The following is a 22,531-nucleotide window of genomic DNA, read 5'->3' as shown; positions in this document are numbered from 1 at the left end:
TCTAGACTCATCCAAAACCTACCCCAAACCCTGACCAAGGACCTGTCCCAAAACTCGAAACCAGCCTATTTGAGATGTTTCCCTCCTTGAGTACACAACTCATTGAAATGATCAAGATTGTCATCAGGCTTCTGCAGAGCTGACTGATGAGCTGACTGAGCTCCGTTGAAAAAAATGAAAGAAACATTTTAGACAGGGCACGTAAAATAAACAACTGCAGCCACGAGGATGTCCAAGTGTGCACACCCTCTTTCTTGTGCATGGGGATTTGGTTGTATTCGCCACTACCATTTCAAGTTCCTATGATTAACCGCAGATAAAGTTCAGATGTTCTAGTCGGCTTTTCCCGTCTTTCTTTTACTGTCTAACAAAAGCCAGAAAGTTTTGTGCTCACTGTGACTGCTGTTTAGAACTGTTCATAACTGCCTCCACCTTGACTCAGGCCCAACTGAAGAAAAACAGCCAAGACATGATGCTGCTACTCAAAAATGCTGCTAATCAAAGCCAAGACAGAGGAACAACAAAATCTGCTGCAAACTGACCATCTCACCACGAGAGGAGAGCTAAGAGACTGGAGTGACGTGAGGCTGAAGCTTTAAAGAAACATTTGAATGTAATCAGGGCTGGGCCAAAGATGATTCTTTTTTTTTTTTGGTTGGATGTCTGAAACATGCTTCTGTTTTTGTGTGTTCCTTGCACACTCGCTCTCCCTTTGTGTCCCTTCCCCCAGTCAGCACACGACCTTCCTCCTTGTGCTGACCTCTGCTGGCTTTTGTTGGGAAACAAAGAATGCTCAGGAATCTCTGTTCGGGAGAAATAAAAGACGCAGGGGAGGGAGGGAGTGTCTGGATGGCAGCTATGAAGTCGAGCTCGACCGACCTGATTGGTGAGAATCAAAATGAAACCGCCACAACCCAAGCTTATTTTAATGTTGGAACAAAAGGACATCCCTCCGTTGTGCTGCTTGAGGCCATGGCGCCATCACTCCTGTTGACATTTGCAACACTTGTGTGTTTTTTCAAGGAGAAGCTGGAATTTCCTGTCCATCCTGTTCCGCCGAGCACTTGCCGGTCCCTCCTCTGTAACGTTTTCGCCACTTCTCACGACCGGCATTATTGGGCTCGCTGCGTATGAGGCTCACCGAGATTACTAAACCTCAAAGCCAATAAGCTTAAGGTCCTGTATAATGCATCAGGACCTGACTTTAGACAATGCGCCATTATTGCTGATAAATAACTCAAGAGCCCAGACTTTCTGCTGCAAAGGAAATAGGGCTCTCAGTTGAACCCCCGTGGGACATATTGCTTTTACAACAACACTTTTTATGTTGAAATATATGCTACCATATGTTTACAGATACCAAAACAAGAAGGGATGAATGCAGCTTCAGCCACGTCTCAGACTGGAATAATTGACGTTGGTGTTTTTGAAAGTCCCGCCCACATTGACTCACAGTAGCCATCTGCACTTATTTCGATATTACTGGTAAGATCCATCCATTTTTGTATGTGTTGTCCTCAGTAATGTCACATGTGACTTTCCAAGAGAGACAGGTTACACCCTGGACTTGTCGCCAGCCAATTGCAGGGCATGCATGGAGAAAAAAAAAATCAACAGTCACAGTCTTAAGTGAATCTCCATGCATTCATTTTCTCTTTTCCTCATTAAATACCCTGTCAAGTGAATTAAGAAAAAAAATTATCCAATTTAAAATAATTGATGAACAACTGCAAAGACCGATAACTTTGTAGTACTCGTTTGTGGCGATGTTGCATTAAACTGTTTTTCATCATTTCCGTTTTTCCGATTTTTTTTCGGGGGGGGGGGCGTGGATCAAACAGCGTTTGAGATGCACTTGTGGAGTCAGGCGTGTATGCCACTTACATATTCTGTATAGAACTTGAGCGTCTGAGTTCTCATCAACCCTTGGCTACTAGCTATGCCTTCACCCCAAAAGTAAAAAAATGCATCTTCCTTTCGAGTGCACTTTAGTACTTTTGTCACCACCTCGACAATGAAAGGGTTAAGGCTGACTTTGCATGCACAGTGCAGGCCAGCCTCCCTCACCAGCCCACTCCTCCCTCCCTGCACTTTAGAGTGTTTTCAGGAGTGGTGCGGGGGTGCTCCTGCCTTTACACAGCACTGCAATGCACTAATATAAACAGGAGTTTTGAAAATCACTTTTTCCCGCGAATTAGGACGAGATAGAAGATATTTTTGAACACTTTGTGTTTTACCCTATCGGCTTATCGGGACATGCCGAGAGGCGGAGACACATTTTGGTCTTATTTCCTCCTTCCTCTCAAAAGTTGGGAGCCTGACGCTGCCATGTCATGAAGGTAGGAGAGGGGGGAGGGAAGAGGAAATGAAGATTTTTGGTATTTATAGATCTTATATCCAGGTTTTATTATTTGTATTTTCATCGAAATCACAGAAGCTGAGTCACTGTGAGATAGTTCACCTCCTCGTCCCGTTCGACGCAGCGTCCCGGGAAAATTCGATACGTACAGGACAAAGTCAATTAAAAATGCGCTTTTTCAATTTTATTCTAAATTAAATTTGCCGTTCAATTCGCTCATTTAGAGTTACATAACGTGTAGTTCAGCTCTCGGATGTGTTGCTTTCGTGAAAAAAAATCGTGGATAGCAAAATTCACAGCAGTATCCTAACCCGAATCAGTATCATTGAAACTTAAATCTAAATAAAAGATTGAAAAAATTGAAAACCCTTTTTGTTTACATTTCGTTTATGTCGTCATTAAAGTAACAGGAAGTGCACCACGTGAGCCGCCCTGACATCACGTCTCATAATTTTAAGGTGACTAATCAATCGCACAATCATTTATTTTTATTTTTATTTTTGGCGTGGGTATAGTTGAAGCACACAACTTAAGGAAATTGCTTCAGGAAATTGATGTTGCCTTCACCTGGACAGTCTATTTAAAAAGAGCCAACTGTACCCAATTCAGAAGTAACTACAATTTCAAATAGTTGAATATTCTGTCAACAGAAGTGGAAAAAAAACCATCGCAATATGTTTTTTCTTTCCACTCGTTTGTTAATCAGCAAGCTACTTCCGTCTTTGATAATTGAGGAGGTCAGGTGCCTGGAATGCACGGGAAGCTGCCATTTTAAATTTGCAGTGGAATGTACCACGTAAAGGCCACAGCGTCTCAGGCTTTGAGAAGAGAAAATGAAGTAACCCGGTCCATTCACGAACCGTAATTCGACTCATTAATTACCTTAACGGGCTATTCACCATCTTTACACTTTTTATGTGACATGTGTGTGCGTGTGTATTAAATAGCTACAAGTGACAACAACAGCTTTGAGAACATGTTGGTGACGATGCTCGCTTTGACATTCTAACAATTTTATTTATTGTTAGTTTGAAGTACACGGTATCAGTATTGAGGGACGTTTTAATTTCTGACCACCGTTCAACTACGAATACAACATATATTTAAAATTTCAAAAACTGATTACCTTTGTCAAGACAGACATTTTCAACTTCTCATGAACGAGTGCAGTTGTACCTAATGATGTGGCCCATGAATTTATCTCATTTGGAATGTTCATCCACCCTGCTGACAGAATTGATCAGTCCAAAGTGCAGTCCAATGTAATGAACCAAGGAGTGATGTATGCAACATTTTGAAACTGCTCCCCCAATGACGGTCACATTCATATTTACCTCACAGGAATGGAAAGCGTGTTCAACAGAGTCAACTTGAAAACAACGCATTGTGTTTTGCACCACAATCACTCTGCATTGTCCCATTGAAAGATTAGCCTTGGTGTTGAGTTTCGGCACGCAACGTACTTACGCCTCCCCTTTTAACACCTTTCGCTGTGTTGGGAGAATCTCCTTTGTTCCTCCTAAATTTGTATTAATTTTGGACAGTTTTATGCTACCAGGACAAGACGGTGATTTTGTAGTGAGCAGGTCTGTCTCACCGTTAGAAGGTTTGGAATCTCTGACGCATGCCAGTTGCCGATTCCTGGTTTAAATTGTCCATAGGTGTGCAATGTCAATAGAGACAATTCCATATTTTCTTTCATTTTCACATTGCATATGCTTATGCATGTCCCAATACTTTTTGTCCAAGTGATCCTAAACTTTTCATTGATTGTCACATTGTCTTCCTCCCCAACAGGAACAACCTTGTGGATTTAATTGAATTTGCAAAGACAAGCTTGGATTTCTTTTTCTTTTCCTCTGAGCTGCTACCTAAAGGGCCCCCCATTTTTTTTTCGTTCCCCCACTGGAGCCCTGATCGCCACCGTCACCATGCAGACATCGCTGCGCCGGCAGATGAAAAATGTGGTGAACAACTACACGGATGCCGAGATCAAAGTGCGCGAGGCCACCTCCAATGACCCGTGGGGCGCCTCTAGCACACTGATGGCAGAGATTGCTGATCTGACCTACAACATGGTGGCGTTCACCGAGGTCATGGGTATGATCTGGAGGCGGCTCAATGACCACGGCAAGAACTGGCGCCACGTTTATAAGGCGCTCACCCTGCTGGACTACCTGACCAAGGCAGGCTCGGTCCGCGTGGCGCAGGAGTGCCGGGACAACATTTACTCCATCCAGACCCTCAAGGACTTCCAGTACATAGACCGCGATGGAGAGGACCAGGGTATCCATATCCGCGAAAAGGCCAAGAAACTGGTGGCTCTGCTGAAGGACCCGGAAAAGCTGAAGAAAGATAGGGCCCAGGCGTTGAAGACAAAGTCGCGCATGGTGAGGGTCTATGGTGAATATGGAGAGCTACCTCCTCCATACCCGGCTGCCCACCCCAGCCACTACGGGATGCACGAGACCCGAAGTTTGCCCTCTTCTCTACAATGTGAGTAATAAAGATGAACCGCACCTCATAGCACGTAGTCCAGGAGTGCCCAAACTGTTTTGACCGAAGATCTACTTTTTGATCAACCAACCTCTCACGATCGACCCGTTACCGCGCGCGTGCACATACAGGTATGCACGCACGCATGCACATACACACGCATGCCATGATGAGCAATAGCCTGAAGCTGAGGCATGCGACGCACTTAGGCAGCCTGTTCATGATCGTAGCTCACGCGTACCGTTTTAAAATGCTTCTCTCGGCCCTCCAGATTCCCATTCTTTACTCGTCCCCTCAGTGAATTGTACAAAACAAACTCTGAATGAGAATAATGACAACGATAAAAGATATAGCACAACAACTCCGATTACAAGCTGCAACTGCAGACTGCTGAGCGCTAACATCTTCCGGTGACGCGGTCACAAGTCACCCCAGGTTAAAGATGACTTGTTTTATTTTATTTTCTTTTATAAATCCTTTTTGTGAAAGTGAGACTGATGGAATGATTGGGGTGCAGTGTGCATTAACACAAAAAATATTACTAACATGCACAGAGGCCCAAATGTTTTTTTTTCTTTCCCCTCTACACCCCTCGGATCGACTTGGGACCAATCCTTGATGTACTGGTCGATCACGATCGACGTAATGGGTACCCCTGACGTAGTCGGTCTTTTTCAATACGTATAGATAGGCCATTCAAAACTATGGACATTTTCGAGTCGAAATGATCTACATATGTGACTTGCAACCAATCCAGGCTGCACGACAGCTCTCACCCAAAGTCATTTGGGAAAAGCTCGAGAATATTAAAAAACTGAGATAAAGTGTATTGTATTTATTGCAAAGCAGGACTAACTCACATGCCATGCCAAAACTAAGATATTAATATGGGTGAATTTAATGTAGCCTTCCACTCGTTAGAACTTTCTGTAATGTCCCCACAATTGGTCAAGGATGCATTCAGCCCACGGTGCACTCTCAATTGCTTTCTTGAATAAACGGTAACAAAATAAACCCATGACAAGCAATCTCATACATGAGCTGCATCGTCCACACCTGACGCCCAGGCACTGTGTGTTTTCTGACAACAGCCAAACTACACTCTCTTCCGCTGACTTACAGTGTCACTCACCAGGCCGTGCCCCTCTCCCCCTTTTAAATTTACATACAGTGACTCGCAGATACTACAGTGTAGAACGTGAGGATGGCGACTACAAATGGACAAACGTAAGATTAAAGTATGAGGAAAAATCCGGTACAGCTATTTGAACATGAATTTCCTTTCCGTGTGACCTATCATGGGAATTTGCGCCTAGCAAATGAAAGATCCCGCATTAAAAATACACAGTTAACCTATACAATCTTTTCTCTTTCACTTTTCAGATAGTTTTGTAATTTTGCTTTTCTCTGACTGTCAGACTTGAGCATTCCTGTCATTCTCCGGTGCACAGCCCCATCAGCTGATCTCTAGTTACAAAAGAGAAAAAGCCACGAGGCCCCCACCGCTTTTGTGTGCATGCGTCCAAAACCAAGCAAACCAGTACAAGCCTCGTACTGCTTCAAGGACACAATGGCTCCATGAGTATTTTTACCAAGTTTAAAACCAGCATTTCCTGTTGGGAATATTGAAATGAATCATTTTTGGAGGAATACAACTTGGGATGGGTGTAAGAATTGATGAATTAAGAATTCTGTAAATTGTGAGGTAACAGGAATTCAGACCTATGAGAAAGACATTTAATACAAATATAAACAATGGAATAAGTCTTGAAACAACACATCTCATTGTTGTAAATATTAACTGTTAAACAAGTGTAAAAAGACATGAAGCACGAATACACTGCCAATGTCAAACGGAGTGCATACCAGCTCGTCTGTAGCCACTTAGCTTGCGAGTAGCTTGCTGTCATATGTTTGAGTGATTTTTGTGGCTTTTTTTATTGGTTTTTAATGTGGGACTTTGTGCTATCTTCACTGAAAAACAAAAATGCAATCATCCCCTTCGGGCTTTGATGTGGTCTGTGTGGTTCTTAATTAAAATGTGTGAAACGTTAGCAGATGACCAACAGTGGTGGCTTTATGGTGCGATCAGAGGCACATTCGCAGACACTTTCTGACTGTTTTACTGCCTCCAGTTTCTGTCTAGTCTTTTTTTTTTTTTTTTGTCCAAGCAAATACTCCCCCAACCACTCTCCCTAGCCCCGATATGCATTCTCTGCATATTTGTTCATGAGGGTGAGCCAGTGGAAACATGTGGATACTTCCCACCTTGAGCCAGCGTCCATGTGCTTCAGCACTTCTACAGGAGGAGCACAATGCCCAATGTTCAGGCAAAATGAATCATCCCTTTACATTGTGGATTTTCTTGAAAGGGGAGCGTATGTTGTCCCTCTGCTGACAGTACAATAACCCACTGATAAAGTATTAAAGTTCTACTTGCGTGACCATCTTGGTCCTGAGGTAAAGAGGACACTTGCTTTATTGGAACTGTGTTTTTCTTTTTTCTGGGGCTGTAGTCCCTCCCTTTCCATAGTTTTCATACAACAGATTTCAACTGACGCAAATGATAGTCAAGACATTTTTGAGGTTGTGGAGGGGCTCTATGCTCAACCTACGTTTCAATAAGTAACTCGGTTATTCAAGTTATACAACTAATTCCAAGCAGTCATAGTCAACCGTAGGGGGAAGAGGTGTTTGTATGCTCTCCCTACGCCCATTCTCTGACTATCGAAGGCTGTTGCCTTGGGACTTTTGCCTTTTTTTGGGGGTGGGGGAGGTATGCTATTCCTATAGGTAATAATAAGGTTAACTTTTGCATCTACCGGTAATATGAATTTGTAATAGTAAAAATTTGGGGGACTTTGTTAGTTTTTTAAATGGGTTTCTATGCACTCCCCATGTTACAATAAATAATAATGAAAAAAAATATCTGACCACATGCTTTAGAATTTAGTAGCCTGGCTATTGCTAAGCATCCACAGATGTGCAAACCCACTTTGAGAATATGTGCTCTTTCGATGGGCCACGTCCAAATCCATCCATCTTCCAAGATCTTCCCCGAACTCTGCGCACAGGCGCAGCATTGTTCTCATTCTGGGCCCACCGACTGGTAAGCAACGGCAACAAAGATCCTAAACAACAAGGGCCGGCAGATATTTTAACATTCAGCGCCAGTACCAGCGCCTTTCTGACCCGAGAACGCAGCCAAAGCGTGTTTTTTATTTTTTTGTCCGTGTTCGCTCCTTCTGTCAATGTTTTTGACACTTCCCGACACACTCATTCCTCTCTCCTCTCCTTCCTCCAGCCTCCTCTTCCTCTCCTCAACTCGCGCCGGAATTGGAGCAAGCTCGGCCGAGCACCACGGGGGAGGAGGAGCTCCAGCTGCAGCTGGCCCTGGCCATGAGCCGAGAGGAAAGCGAAAAGGTATGTATGCTGTATCGCACGTATACGCAACATATGGTACTGTACACTGTCAACAGTACGTGGGAAAATTCTGAAGCAGAGCAAAACCGTGAATAGTAAGAAACATACACATTTTCCCAATAATCTTTCGTTAGGGTTCCTGTCTATGATGTATCTTGCTGCATCTTTCCAACATTGTGCAATTCGGTGCTGCCTTCATTGTATTTTGAAATAATATCATATGTTCGGGCTGCACAATTCATCACATTACTGTCTTGATCACAATTTGGGTAACCACGATTAAACTAACCTGATCGATGATAATCTTTAGCTGTAAAATGCAGGATCTGTTAGAAATCGAATCCAGTACTTTCTCAATCAGTTGTAAGCCAACCAGCAGGCAGCTTCATTAAACTGCCTAAATAACAAGCAAGTGCATCCTGCAGCAGGAGCCTGATGATAGCAAGTCATGTCAAGAGAAGAAAGTACAGCAAAAATTGGAGATGAGGAGAGAGTGCCTCGAAAACAGTGGTCACCAACATGAGGTCCTTGGGCACCAGGTAGCCCCTTCAAGGACTAGGGCCTCTTCTAAAAATAGCTCACCAGTAAAGTGATCATTGGAAATTTTACATTTGTTTAAAAAAAATGCAACTTGATGTTTTGCATGATGAATAATTGTGTTTAATAATCGCGATTACAGTATTGATGAAAAACAAATCATTGTGATTATCATTTTGGCCATAATCATGCAGCCTTAGTATTTGGATACGATTCTTTTGAAGGGGAGTTTATGATTTCTCCGTGTTAATCCCTGTTACACGGAGTAAAAAATGTATTAAAGTTCGGTCCCAGGAAAAAAATAGGAGTTTAGGGTTAGGTGGGACAATACTGTTCTTTTTTGTGTTGTGGTGGTGCATGCAATCCCATACATAAATGACATGACACAAACAAGTAATTCTTTGGAACGTTACATTCTTCTTCGAGGGGATGTCTGCTCTCCCTACATTACAAAGTAACCACAAGATATTCAAGTTACACAACACATTCCTGCAACCATTTTGGGAAACATACCTGGCTGATTTTGAGTGGGGTTTTTCAGCCGGGAGGTGTATGCACTCCATCCATTACAATAACTAACAAATATATTAAAGTTCCACTTGGGTGACCAACCATGTTTGGTGCAGAAAAAAAGAGGACTTTTGTTTTGCGATCGGGAGTTGTTTGGAACTGTATGTTTTTTTTTTTCCAAGTTGGCATTCGTCGTATGCTCTCCCTATGTGACATCGATAAGTATTTGTAGTGTGTGTGTGTGTATCTGTTGAAGACAACAATGCCAAAAAAGTACGGTAAAAACCCACCCGTGAGATTGCTCAGGTCCGTTTCCAACGAAGCCATTAAGCCCTTATTATATGCAAGCCACCATTTCCCTGAGAACAGAACGTCTCTGTCTCTGACTCAGCCAGTAATGGCACTGGGATCCATCACTGCGAGCCAGCCAAACAGGAAGCACATATCCAAGCACGGCCAGGCGCCTGACACACAGCCTGCCCTCCTCTTCAGAGTGAACTGACTAGAAGAAAGCGTACTGAGAGAAATCATCTTAGTGCCGCTAATGAATGAATGGCCTCAGGTTGTACCTCGGGTCCTTGCTTCTAATCCTTGCTCCCTTTGACCTTAGCCGACTACTACAACAGTGGTTCTCGATGAAAAGACCGCAATGCAGATCGCTGTGAGCATCAGCAAAGAGGTTAAGAAGGTACAGCTTCGCTTGGTCCAGGGACATGAAGGGAATGTTATTTTGCTCGCTTCTTCCTTCCAGAAGCTTTCTTACACGACATGGACAATAGAATTGAGACACGGTCATCAATGAGGGCTTTTTGCGAAATGCCTTCGCTGACCCTGACTAAATCTATGCTTCCAATTTTGTGCCAGCATTCCATAATCCTGTCTGAAGTCTTCCCAGAAAAGTGGGAGCTGTTCTAGCTGCAAAGTGGCAGAACAACTCCAGCTTATCCTCCATTTGCAGGTGTCCCAATACTTTTGTCCATCTAGTGTCATTATGGATAACTTCCCCCCCAGGTCTTTATTTAACAAACCGGTCAAACTTCTCTTCTCAATGGTGTGAGGTGAGGTACTTGTGGTGTCATGATGTGACAAAAAACAATGTCATAACCGTTTTTGTTTGTTTGTTGTTGCATTTGGCCCCACTCGCAGTCAGTCAAGCGTCCACCTACCACAGTGGACATGGATGAGGACTCCCAGCTCAAGTTAGCGCTGAGCATGAGCAAGGAAGCACACCAAAAGGTAAGCGAAAAATAAAATCCCAATGAAAAAAATGTGGGCATGTCTGAAAGATGTTTTTAACTCGAAACACCATTTTTTTGTGGTGGATGTATCTCATCAATTGGAGACCTTGTTAAAAAAAAAAAGAGAGAGAAATAAAAATAATCAACCAGCTAAGGCGAGGATATGTGTTGACAGGAGCAACTCGGTCGCCAAGGAGATGAATCGATACTCAAGAAAGCTTTGGAGGAGAGCAAACGCGAGATGTCGTCTAAAGGCGGGGTATGAAATTTTGGGGTATGGAATACCCTATTTGGGGCGGGAGGGGCGTTGTGGCTGCAGAGGGCATCATATGTTGGTCCAGTGACAAAATTTATAGGGTTTTGATTAGTTATTTACATTAAAATGTTCAAACTATCTGACAAGCTACTTACTGATGTTTTTTTTCCGTGTTGTCAGACTGCCTTCATGGACCTGGTAGATGTTTTTGCCATACCCAAAGACCCTCCTCCGAGTGAAAACGTCTGGCATAAAACCCCGTACCAAGCGTCCGCTCGTGCGGGGGGCACAGATCCCTGGAACTCCTTGGGTGAGTGTCTGAGCATTATGTGCTGAAAGGGTTGAAGTGCATGAATCACACGTCCTTTCAGAAATATAGAAATAGGAAATAATGTGAAGTCAGCATAACTGTCATCAATGAAACAAAGTCGTGGAAGTATTTTAGCGTTCTTCATGGTCTTATAAGTACAAAATGTCACCTAATGGCGTTTTATTGATCTTACTGGAATGAGTAAAGACTTGGGATATTTAAAGGCAACATATTATGCATGGTGGTGGTGGGGGGTGAGTTTCCACTCAGTGTGGGTGAAAATGTGTAACCAAGTCATCCACCCTCTCCAATTTACTCCCGCTATTAAAGAGGGAAGCCGCAGCTCGTCAAAAGTGGGTGATGCTGCCTGGATGGTACCTCCCACCTCCAACAGCCCTCCTCCACCCTGGGAGCCCAGCCCGCCCCCAGTCAACCCTTGGGACCCCCCACCGGGCACAGCCTCCTCCAACCTATGGGGCACAGGTGGGCGTGCATTACAATTTATACATTGTGTCAGACTGAGAATCATTAATAATGATGTTATGGGCAGCACACTAATTTATCACTCTGTCATTTATTAAAATGGTAGAATGCGGAATCCAGCCCTTTACTTCGAAGTCTACATTGACTTACTCGTCAGAAAGCTTTTACTTCAAAAGAACTGTGGTTACATTATCTTGGCAGACTTTCAATCCCGAGGGGCCATAATGCTGCACGGCTCCTGCAGAGTAAGGGAAGAGGCGGAGTTTTGCAACAAGAATAGTTCTCAAGAAAGAATTGTTTTCAAGCAATTAATGGAGAAATAACAGACGATAGGACAATCGTTTCAGATTGTGAAAAAATATCGAATTGACCATTTTTGGACGGATGGGTTTTCTGAAGAGAACCTAGGACTCTGTGGGGACCCCTTTTTGCTTTGGCTGTGTAGGTTGCAATGGAGAGGCCGAGTAGCATGACAGAGGGTACAAAAAGAGAGAACACAGGATGGAGTAGTTGAGCTGATATGTGCCCTGTGATTGGTTGGTGACCACTCCAGGGTGTATAAGTCAGCTGGGAGGACATGCGCTATAGAAATAAGATGGCTAATGATATTCCAACATTTCAGGATCATCTGCAGTGGATCCCTTCACAATACCAAAAATGTCTCCTCTCCGAGCTGCGAGCCCCTCCGGTAATGATTGCATTTGATTATCTTATCAAGACTTTTGCCCAGTGCCAAACAAATCCAACTCTCCTTTTAGATGGCGATCTGTTCGATGAGGCCATGGACGGAGGTAAACTCAACGGACAGAGGGAAGGCAGCCCGGAGATGTTTGACTTGCACCAGCTAGGACAGAGCCTGGCGGACCCTAAGCCTCGCATGGTGCATACCCCCGAGTCCTTCCTCGGCCCCGCAGCCGCCTCTTTGGTCAACCTGGATACGCTGATCCCTGCTAACTCCCAAGCCAGCTTGAACCCTTTTCTAGCAGGTAACTGCTGATTTAGGGCCAGTGTATTTTGAATACTTTGCATATAGTTGGACCGAGAATTAGGTTAATCAATTGTCTTGATTTGCACACATTTTTACATTATGAGTCTCAATTTTTGATAAAGCATTGTTTTTCAGTGTTTGTAAGGGAAAAGCCTTGTGTAAAGGACCCCTTCATTTGGAGGGAAAATAGAGAGATATAGTTGCAAGAGGCATCTATTTGCTGCTGTTTTGGTTAGCTACAGGGTTCAAATGGGCTCAGCTGGTAAATTTCTAATGACAGTGTGAAGTCACTAATTGTTTTTTTGTCTTTCATCGTAAATGAGAGCCATCTACTTGGGGAGGCTTTTATTTCTTGTTTGGTTTGCAATAGTGTTTAAATGGGCTTGGGTGTGAACTATTTAATATGCATGTGTGAAGTCAAAAGTAGTGTATGTTGTTTTTTTTTTACATGAGGCACATATTTGAAGGAGGCATCTGTTGCCGTTGTGGTTACCAACAGGGTTAAAATTATGTCAGCTATGAACTCTTTTATGTCTGTGTGCGTGTGTGTGAAGTCTGTTGTTTTTCAAGAGAAAAGGGGAGGCATTTATTTGCTACTTTTTTGTTTAGTAACAGAAGTCAAATGGGTTCACTTGTGTCAAGAATGGCATCATTGGGATGCAGCTACTATGACAAAAACAAACCTTTTGAATAAGTTAAAATTATTTTGACTCTCCTTTTTAGGCGCAGGTGCTTCCACCACCGTCAACCCATTTGATCCGGAGCCGGTCAGACACACTCTAGGTCAAATGGGCTCGGGCACAATGCAGCCTTCCCTTTCCTACAGCGCCTCCTTGCCTCTGCCCGTCAGCCAGCAGACGGCCAGCCTCCCGTCGTCCTTCACCCACCCGACACACACTGGCCTGGAGCTGCCCCAGCCTCTGTTGCCCCTCTCCATGGATGGTGCTTTGGCACCGCAGCCCGCACTGAACAATCAGAACCCTTTCCTATGAGGAACCATTCAAGTAGTTACAAAAAGGGAAATTGAACTGCAGTCCGAAGGAATCAAGTGGACCTCCCCTACCTGTTTTTCTCCTACATTGTGGCATAACAAGTTAATGGATGCAGTAACAGGTTCGAAATGATTTATCATGTAAAAGTCCTTTTCAGGTTATTGCTAATTAGCTAACGCAACAACAACAAGAACAGAAACACGGTGTAAGTTGTCGTCGTTGCACTTTGGCCTTTATTTCCACTCAAATGTGTTCTGCTGCCTTTGTGTAGTCAACAATCATGTTGCACACTCAGCTGTTTGTGTCACCACCTGCTGCTGTTGTTCTACACGATGGACTTGCGCAGTGCTGTTTAAAAAAAGTATCCGTGGGTTTTACAACAGGAAGATCATGTAGTTTGGGTGAGCTGAAAGTGTTTCAGGCTTTACGCTAACGGTAATGAACACAGAATGAGTAGAGTGTTATGGAAGGACTTCGTCAATTGTTTCTACTTGTTTGGTCCTAAATATAAATAGCCATATTTCCTCAAATAGTGCCCCCCCCCTCAAAAATAAACACCCTGCCCCAATAATCAGTTCAACAATAAACACTTCCTTCAAACAAATGCCTTGTTTTCCCTTTCCTGTGTAATTATCTGAGTTTGTAGCCGCTTCTTTTAAAGAGTTAACAGCCAGGCTTATTTGGTGTCATGTGAAACTCATTTTCAGGCTTACTGTATTCAAGTGCGGAGACTTAATCGAATGTTGTAAACGACACTTCTCCTTAACATTATTTAAGTCAAAGCCTCCCCAATCTTGATTTGACGTTCACTATACGCCCCCTGCAGGATGGTCGTAAACATACATCGCATCACAGTCACTGTACTGTACACTGGTTATGTGCCTTTTGCCATCCAGTAGAAGCACATGTAATTTTTCTGCCTGGTATGTCACTGGCAGAAATTATTTATAGTAAAGAATCATATTCAGACAAATAAAAATGTGACTGCATTCATCCATAAAGGTCTCCTGGTTGAATAAATTACTGTACATTGAACAATGATTTGACCTTTAGCCTATGTAAGTGTGCCCTCACAATTTCAATAAAATGTCACTGTAGCTTCCTTTCACGCCAATAATCATCACTTGGCGACGGATTCCAACCACGCCAACACCTCGCGCAGTCCTGTTCCAGAGCGGGCGCTCGCTTCCAACATGGTGATTGGCTGAGGGGCACAGGCCACCACGTCATCCAGTCGGAATAGGGAGCGCATCTCTACCAGGCTCATGGTGCAATGAACGTCCCTGAAAGGGGACCAGCGTAAGAAGAATGGATCAGCCAGGTTAGTTTTGAGGAATTTCTCCCAGTTTGAATCCATTATCCTGCTTCCTTGGAAGTTTTTAATCCTTGTGCCGAGGGAACTTTTCCTAACTTCATGACCGTCGATCATAAGATAAGAAAACCTTTATTTTTATCATGCATGGACTTACATCAACAACAAACATGCCCCGATCAAATTTCATTGATTGATGTGGGGCCCCTCTCAGGTGGATACCCGGTGCCCCCGCCCTGTTTGTTACCCCTTTGCACATCCCTCTAGTTGGGTGACGTTGGTGGTTACTGTCTTGGATATGTCAAAGATCAGCAACAAAACTGATGATTCTATTACAGTAGTATTTATATGTTGTTCCGAATATACTTTATGAACCGAGAATTCCTCATTTAGTGCCATTAAAAAGAACTTTTCAACACCATTTATTCAGTAAAGCATGCATTCAATTATATCATATGGGACACACACACACAAAATATCCCCCAATGGGTTATTATAAAGTCTCCTAAGTCCCATGAGAGACACTATAAAATCCAAATTATTATAGCATAACAGCTCTGTCTCTTTACCTCTTGTTAAAGATTATAAGCACTGAAGCGTCTCGCAGAGGCTCAGCAGAAAGCACCGACAGAAGCTGGATGCATGATGCCGACACTTGAGCGATGTTGGATGAGTCCACTACAAACTCAAAAAAAAAAAGACAAAACATGAAATATTATACATATGTTGTTGCGCGTGTTTTGAGCTTCAGTATGTGGAAGCAGCACTTACTATGACCGATGAGCAGTCGTTGAAGTAACTGGGCCATATTGGGCCCATGCAGCCTCCTAGCTCCCTGATCGTCAGCTTCTTTCGCCTCAGCGTCATGCCTGTCAGATTGGTTCCCACCTGAGGAGACGTAACACAGCCAACGAAATGGAAAGAAAAAAAAGATTAGAAACTCACCATATATAAAATATAAAAATACAAAATATATGGAAATACAGTAAGTGTATTTATATTTTACTCGTTTTAAAGTAATTAAAAATCCAACTTAAGTATGGAGTACAGTAGTAGTGTATGATACTATATATTCCTCCTTCTTGAATAAAATTATCATACTTCAAAAAATGTTAAATAAGTGTCGTCAAATTGTTACTCTAATTTACAGTCGGCAGAGTATGTGGAGGGCTATCCATTTCAACAGCTCCCTGCAAACTGAGCTGTGAACAAAAGGTTAAGAAAGCAACAGCAGCTGTGTTTAGGTCAAGTTAGTCAAACACCAAATGGTCATTCCAGTTGAGTTACAATAGTCGGATCTGTCACATTAACTGCAACTGGCAATGCTAATCATGCTACGATGCAGTAAAATTGCTAAGGGGTGCGCGAAAAAACAATTAGACTAGCATCTTCTAGCCTTTAGGGTTTTATTATCCGAAACAAGCAGAAAGGATATTGAGGAGTCGCTTTAGGAGCAATGTTTTGCCAACGCCCGTCGCTCCTAGGAGTAAGCACACTTCATGCCTGCTCATTTTAGGTTCAGGGCTTCGTTGGGCATTAGCATGTAGCACCATAGCTTCACGGGAAACCATGGTGACAGTCACGTGAGTAGTCAACTCGCCCATCATAGGACAAAGTGGATACGGGATTCCAGTGGCGTTAGCATGATATAAATAATACGGAAATCAGCAAAGGCCAATACAGTTTACCTTTGGAATGTTCGGACGAAGCCAACCTATTATTTAGTGTCTGTTTCCTCAATGTATTGCAAATAGTTTAATTCGGTGGAGTGCAACACATTCCGTTACTTTAGTGGAAAGCACACGCTTTTTACATAAAATTTATTGTTCAATATAGGCGGCCAGAAATACAGTATTATAAGTATGTAGCAACGTATTTTAACAGGTAACTATGCTGGTCTCACGTGACGAGCTTTCTCGCCTATGATAGGATACCACCCCAACGCGACATAAACTCCGATTGGTCATTGTACTGCAAATACTACGGAAAGTAAAATTGATCAAAACAGTTAACGGTGTCAACATTATTGCTTTTAACAAACAGATGTTATAAAAGAGCCTATATATTTCACTTTAACGTTGAAAAAAACATGAAAATTCGTTCAATAGTATTTATCAATACGTAATCTGTTGTAATGTGCGGCATATTAATCACCAATAAACTGAACCAACTACGTACTTTAATCCGTTATCTGGCACGTCACGCAATTCCACATGGTACAGTCGAAATAAACGCGCTGCAGGCTGTTGGAGTGGCGTCGTTCTTACTTCAACAGACATTACACTGCACATAATGCTTGTTGAGCGATGGAAGATGAACTAAAGAAAGAGTTGGGTACAGCCACGCTAAAATCAGCTGGCCACTCAGAAGGTGGATGCATCAGTCAGGGCCAGAGTTACCACACGGACACTGGCAAAGTGTTTGTGAAGATAAACCACAAGAGCCAGGTAACTATGATCTTGCTTCTAACTCTGCTCATGCACTTTGTAACTTGGCACGTTTTCAATCCTTCACAGGCCAAATCAATGTTTGATGGGGAAATGGCCAGTTTGGACGCCATAATAAAAACAGGAACAATTAAAGTGCCCAAACCTGTGAAGGTGATCGAGTTGGACAGTGGAGGCTGTGTGTTTGTGATGGAGCATTTGGATATGCGTGGTCTAAACAAGTGAGGCTCCTGTCATTGTGGTCGCATGGCCACCACTTTATCAAAAAGGATCTTTGAAACTATTGTTTTTTTTCCTTTTACTTGTTATGTGCAGATATTCAAAGCAGCTGGGAGAGCAGCTGGCTGATCTTCACCTTCACAACAAGAGACAGTTTGAGAAAGTGAGCAAAGAGCAGCAGACAGTTGGTAAATGTTCTTCTTTTACTGCAAATATTAACAAATTAATATACACTCAGCGGCCCGGTAGTCCAGTGGTTAGCACGTCGGCTTCACAGTGCAGAGGTACCGGGTTCGATTCCAGCTCCGGCCTCCCTGTGTGGAGTTTGCATGTTCTCCCTGGGCCTGCGTGGGTTTTCTCCGGGTGCTCCGGTTTCCTCCCACATTCCAAAAACATGCGTGGCAGGTTGATTGGAAGCTCTAAATTGTCCCTAGGCGTGAGTGTGGGCGTGGATGGTTGTTCGTCTCTGTGTGCCCTGCGATTGGCTGGCAACTGATTCAGGGTGTCCCCCGCCTACTGCCCGAAGACGGCTGGGATAGGCTCCAGCACCCCCCGCGACCCTAATGAGGATCAAGCGGTTCGGAAAATGGATGGATGGATATTTACTAATATACTTGTTGTTCTTCTACTTCTCCCTTTCATAATGTTTTGCTGCTGTAAATTGGGAATTTCTCCATTGTGAGAAAAATAAAGGTTTTCTTATCTTATCTTACAGTAGTATCTACTTAGGTGCTTAAGAACAACATTTTGTCGCATCAAAGCTTTTTGGGAACTAAAATCAACGTAACTTACTACGACCAAACTTATTGGAAGTTCTGTATTTGCTCAACTCGTGGTCAGGGGAGTTTGTTTAATCTAATGCAGAGAGTACTGGAAGACGTGTGTTTTGCAAGGAGTCCTTTATTTGTAGGAGTAGTGTACTTGTCTGGACTAGCTGCTTTCTATTTGCTCAACTACAGAGAGTGCCAGAAATGTATTGTCAATTTTTAAAACTCGTCTTAAAACATTTTTTTTATTCTTTGGCTTTCAACTCAACATGAGACAAGTTTTACTGTTTTCTTGTGTTTTCTATATTTATCAACTCAACTCAACTGTATTTATAGAGCACTTTGAAACAGCCATTGCTGCATACCAAGTGCTGTACATGGAGCAACTAACATATATACAACAATAAAGCAATAATCAGTAACAAAGATGGTAGTCGGCACCAAACAGTAAAACTAAGATTAAATCTGAGTCATGCTGAGTCAAAAGCCAAATGTTATTTATTGTTTTGTCTTTGTTTTTAGATGTCAGGTTTTCTTGATGTACAGCACTTGGTATGCAGTAGTGGTTGTTTTTAAAGTTGAATGGAGTTATTTGAAGCGCAGCTGATTTTCTGTTAACACAACTGCAGAGAGTACAAGGTTTTAATTCAAGCAAGGCCTTTATTTGCACACAAAAAAATGTACATTTTGATCTTTCCATTTAGTCTACTGCAATTAATACTGTGTGTTCATTTGAAGCAGATTGTTCATTTCTACAAATGACTGTCTGTTTTTAATTTAGTCTACTGCAGACAGTCTTTGTTTGCTCCTGAGTGATTTAATTAAGGTGAGGCATCTACTTGTGTGGATGATCAACCTTAACTGAGCTACTGTGTTTATTACCATAGAGGCCATTATTTGAAGATATGCAGTGATGTGCAAGATGAATTTATGAATTCCTTTTGCGTAAATAGGCAAAGGAGCCGGGCAGTCAGAGGCGACTTACGTGGACAAATATGGCTTCTCTACCGTTACATGTTGTGGCTATATACCGCAGGTGAACACACTCTGCAAACTGAACAGAATTGTAGCTATGTAGATGCATGACGTGTCCTCTTTAAAGCCGTCACATTTTTTTCATGCAGCCTTAACGTGGCTTATTTCTTCTTGTCACTTACAGGAAAACGAATGGCAGGTTGACTGGGTGACCTTTTACACTCGACAGAGGCTTGAATGTCAGCTAAACATACTGGAGAAGTCAAATGGGGACAGAGAGGTGCGAGAGCTTTGGGCAGCCCTGCAGGTAAGCTGCAACGCTGGGAGAGTACCAGGTGTTAATTCGAAGTGAGGCGTTTATTTGAGAGGAGGCCTTTATTTATACAAATCATTTTGCATGATCGGATTTGTCTCAGTCAGTCAAGTAGGTAGTACTAGGTGTTTATTTGAACCAACACTTGAGTATGGAGTGTCTGCTGTCTGTTTACTAAACCGCAAAATGTACATTCAGTTATTTGAAGTCACGTTCATTCGTCGTCTAATTCAACCGCATGGATAATCAGTCATTTATGGAGGGCGTTTATTTGTGAGGAGGCCTTTTTTTGCACACCAACTTAAATACGGACAAGATGACTTTTATTTACTCAAATGCATATAGTAGTTGTTCATTTGAAGCAAGATGTTTATTTTAAAAGAGGTCTTTACTGTGTTTGTAAAATCACCCGTATGGATGGGCTACTCACTAAATACTCAACTGCATTTGCATTTAACAAAAGGAAGGCGTTTATATAAGTGGAGGCCTTCATTTGCATAAGTGGTTGTGTGTGGACTCGCTCCTTTCTATTTACTGAACTGCAGATAGTGCCACATACCTATGTGAAGGAAATTTGAGAGGAGGCATTTATTTGCACAAACATTCATTGACTGGTTGTTGAGGAAAGCGGTGGCCGTTTAGTCAAAATAAGGCATCTATTTAGAAGGAGACGTTGATACGCACAAATGTTTGGGTAGGAACACATTGTTGTCTAATTACAACGACAGAGACAATCAGGCATTCATTTGAAGCAAGGCGTTTATTTCAGAGGGCACCCTTGTATTCACAAATGTTTTCATATGGACTGGCTACTTTCTACGTACTTCTTCAACTGAAGAGAACAGAATACTGACCATTTATTTGAGAGGTGGCTCCCATTCTTGTATAATAAAAGCTTGTTTCCACATGCCGTCGGTTTACTCAACTGCTCGAGTAAGCCGCGCACTGGTAACCCGAAATATGTCTGACAGCTGAAGATCCCTCAGTTCTTCCGAGATGTGCAGGTGTTCCCGGCTCTCCTCCATGGGGACTTGTGGGGAGGCAATGTGGCAGAAACCAGTGAGGGCCCGGTGATCTTCGACCCCTCTTCTTTCTATGGCCATTCCGAACACGAGTTGGGAATTGCCGGTATGTTCGGAGGCTTCACCAGCTCCTTTTACTCGGCCTACCACGAGAAAATTCCCAAGGCACCCGGCTTTGCCCAGAGAAACCAACTGTACCAACTCTTTAACTACCTGAATCACTGGAACCACTTTGGCGGTGGCTACAGAGGCTCATCAATAAGCGTCATGAAGGACTTGCTCAAGTAACAAAGTCTTAAACTTTGCATAGGGTAACATGTTACTAAATGTTTAAGTTAAAATGTCATGACATCAAACCAATCAAGAACTATATTACGATTGTCTTCATTTTAAGAAGTTTGTGTTCAAGATTTTATATTTACAAAATTAATCATGCTTAGTTTATTTGAAGTAAGGCAGTTAGTTTGAGAGGAAACCATTATTTGCACAAATGCTTCCATGTGAAGTGGCTACTGTCTATTTCCTTAACTGCAGATAACAACTGGCATTCAGTTGAAGCAAGGCATGCATTGTTTTTCATATGCTTGAGTATGGACTAGCTACCATCTATTTACTAAACTCCAAAGAGTACCAGTGTTTATTTGAAGTAAGGCATTTATTTCAGAAGAGGCCCTTAATTGTACAAATGCGTGTGGACAAGTTTATTTACTGAACTGCAGAGTACCAGGCATTTCTTTGAAGCAATAAATTAATTTGAGAAGAGATCCCTTTTTCTTTTTTTCATCTTGAAAATTAAATGAAATTAAAGAAATAATTTTAGTGAGTGTATATTCTAATTATGCTGACTGGATGTCAGCACTTGATTATGTTGTCGTGCAAAAGACACGCAAAGAGCACGCGTACCATCACAGAGATGAAAGACTTACACTGCTCCCGTGTGTGAATTACATACGCGCATCTATGGAAAAGTCATGAACACGAAAAAGGTGAGTATTTTGAAGAAAAAAAAATGTTTTGAAAGCTTCTCGCTTTCTCCCTCGCTCATTACGATCGGTCGTCATTTTGGTTTTGCTTCCGGATCGGCGCATGCGCGGTAACGTCGCAGGAATTAGCCTTTTGACTTGCCGTACCGGGGCAGGGCATTTGCTAACAAACAGTCTACGCAATTTTAGAGATTGTTCATATTCATTGCCGTTTTTAAAATTATTTTCGTTTAACCAAACGGCACAGCTATTGCCCGAGGAGTTTATCACCAAATATATACATGAATTTACACATAACCGCTTTATCATGTTCTAAATTTTGATCGCTAGCGCGAATGCTAACAATTACAAGCTAGGGTACCCCTCACACATAACTGAGCCTGCCAAACCTCCACACTATGGCTTCATTGAAGACACAAGTTGCGTGCTCGGGAGATGAGGGAGGCGAAATTGTGTTATCGGATATGGAGATCGGGTGCGGAGGCGACGAAGCGAGTAAGGGCGAGTTAACGGAGATGGAAATTGGCTGCTCTGGGGACGGAGGAGAGCCTAAAACCTGTGTGTTGGAGGGCTTCGGTGAGCGGGACCTGATCGAGGCTCTCATCGCCAGTCTTCCGGACATCCACGGCGACCAGACGAGCCGGGAGTCCGCCACGGAGAAGTTCCAGGGTGAGCATCAGTCATTTCCTTACTCCCAATGTCAAGGCACCTATTTTTCATTTGACAGTTAATTCACAGCATAACCAAAGTAATTAATGGATTTTGTCTAATTATCACAGGTGAGGCAAAGTCAAAACATTTTTCGGAGACTATGCTCAGTTATTTGGTGATAATATCACAAATTCGACATATATATTTTTGCAAAACCACGGGTACTGTAATGGAAAATTTGGCTGAAGCT

General features: G+C 42.7%; 4 protein-coding genes across 8 annotated transcripts in view; 3 read left to right on the top strand and 1 right to left on the bottom strand.

Annotated features, from left to right (window-relative positions):
- The first annotated feature begins 1,077 nt into the window (after window positions 1–1,077).
- Window positions 1,078–14,196, top strand: epn3a (epsin 3a). 5 transcript variants are annotated; one of them, XM_086132812.1, is made up of 11 exons: window positions 1,078–1,485; window positions 4,157–4,855; window positions 8,160–8,278; window positions 9,936–10,013; window positions 10,472–10,561; window positions 10,739–10,822; window positions 11,000–11,129; window positions 11,460–11,612; window positions 12,235–12,300; window positions 12,371–12,598; window positions 13,324–14,196. In XM_086132812.1, exons 2-11 carry the CDS (start codon window positions 4,291–4,293, stop codon window positions 13,590–13,592), a joined length of 1,782 nt encoding a protein of 593 aa, XP_085988938.1. In that variant the 5' UTR covers window positions 1,078–1,485; window positions 4,157–4,290; the 3' UTR covers window positions 13,593–14,196. The 5 variants fall into 5 exon arrangements, with proteins under 5 accessions (XP_085988938.1, XP_085988936.1, XP_085988940.1 ...); XM_086132810.1 differs by lacking the exon at window positions 1,078–1,485 and adding an exon at window positions 2,052–2,339; XM_086132813.1 differs by lacking the exon at window positions 1,078–1,485 and adding an exon at window positions 2,360–2,378.
- arl16 (ADP-ribosylation factor-like 16) lies at window positions 13,799–16,491 on the bottom strand. Its single transcript, XM_086132816.1, has 5 exons — window positions 16,340–16,491; window positions 16,053–16,108; window positions 15,676–15,792; window positions 15,474–15,589; window positions 13,799–14,875 (listed from the first exon to the last, which is right to left on the bottom strand). Exons 1-5 carry the CDS (start codon window positions 16,473–16,475, stop codon window positions 14,713–14,715), a joined length of 588 nt encoding a protein of 195 aa, XP_085988942.1. The 5' UTR covers window positions 16,476–16,491; the 3' UTR covers window positions 13,799–14,712.
- A 539-nt stretch (window positions 16,492–17,030) lies between these two features.
- Window positions 17,031–21,409, top strand: fn3krp (fructosamine 3 kinase related protein). The gene is made up of 6 exons (XM_086133793.1): window positions 17,031–17,351; window positions 17,421–17,572; window positions 17,667–17,758; window positions 19,291–19,373; window positions 19,497–19,619; window positions 20,597–21,409. Exons 1-6 carry the CDS (start codon window positions 17,211–17,213, stop codon window positions 20,933–20,935), a joined length of 930 nt encoding a protein of 309 aa, XP_085989919.1. The 5' UTR covers window positions 17,031–17,210; the 3' UTR covers window positions 20,936–21,409.
- Window positions 21,410–21,750: 341 nt separating this feature from the next.
- tbcd (tubulin folding cofactor D) overlaps window positions 21,751–22,531 on the top strand; it is a 43,580-nt gene continuing 42,799 nt past the window's right edge. The window contains exon 1 of the mRNA XM_086133790.1: window positions 21,751–22,299. Within this exon, the coding sequence (XP_085989916.1) occupies window positions 22,029–22,299 (271 nt within the window). The 5' untranslated portion in view covers window positions 21,751–22,028. The remainder of the gene's footprint in view (window positions 22,300–22,531) is intronic.

The sequence above is a fragment of the Hippocampus guttulatus genome, chromosome 16 (genome assembly GCF_054856545.1).
Source record: "Hippocampus guttulatus isolate MCC_2025c chromosome 16, RoL_Hgut_1.0, whole genome shotgun sequence".
NCBI lineage: Eukaryota > Metazoa > Chordata > Actinopteri > Syngnathiformes > Syngnathidae > Hippocampus > Hippocampus guttulatus.
Note: the sequence above shows the minus strand (reverse complement) of the source record. Positions and strands in the feature narration are given on the sequence as shown.

Excerpts from the sequence above, each read along its gene's own strand:
- epn3a (XM_086132812.1), top strand. The coding sequence starts at position 4,291 with ATGCAGACATCGCTGCGCCGGCAGATGAAAAATGTGGTGAACAACTAC. Across the intron at positions 8,279-9,935 it reads GCCGAGAGGAAAGCGAAAAG|CCGACTACTACAACAGTGGT; the intron begins GTATGTATGCTG and ends CTTTGACCTTAG. Across the intron at positions 12,301-12,370 it reads CCGAGCTGCGAGCCCCTCCG|ATGGCGATCTGTTCGATGAG; the intron begins GTAATGATTGCA and ends CTCTCCTTTTAG.
- arl16 (XM_086132816.1), bottom strand. The coding sequence starts at position 16,475 with ATGGTTTCCCGTGAAGCTATGGTGCTACATGCTAATGCCCAACGAAGC. Across the intron at positions 15,590-15,675 it reads ACGACTGCTCATCGGTCATA|TTTGTAGTGGACTCATCCAA; the intron begins GTAAGTGCTGCT and ends TTTTTTTTTGAG. Across the intron at positions 14,876-15,473 it reads CTTATAATCTTTAACAAGAG|GGACGTTCATTGCACCATGA; the intron begins GTAAAGAGACAG and ends GTCCCCTTTCAG.
- fn3krp (XM_086133793.1), top strand. The coding sequence starts at position 17,211 with ATGGAAGATGAACTAAAGAAAGAGTTGGGTACAGCCACGCTAAAATCA. Across the intron at positions 17,352-17,420 it reads AGATAAACCACAAGAGCCAG|GCCAAATCAATGTTTGATGG; the intron begins GTAACTATGATC and ends AATCCTTCACAG. Across the intron at positions 19,620-20,596 it reads AGCTTTGGGCAGCCCTGCAG|CTGAAGATCCCTCAGTTCTT; the intron begins GTAAGCTGCAAC and ends TATGTCTGACAG.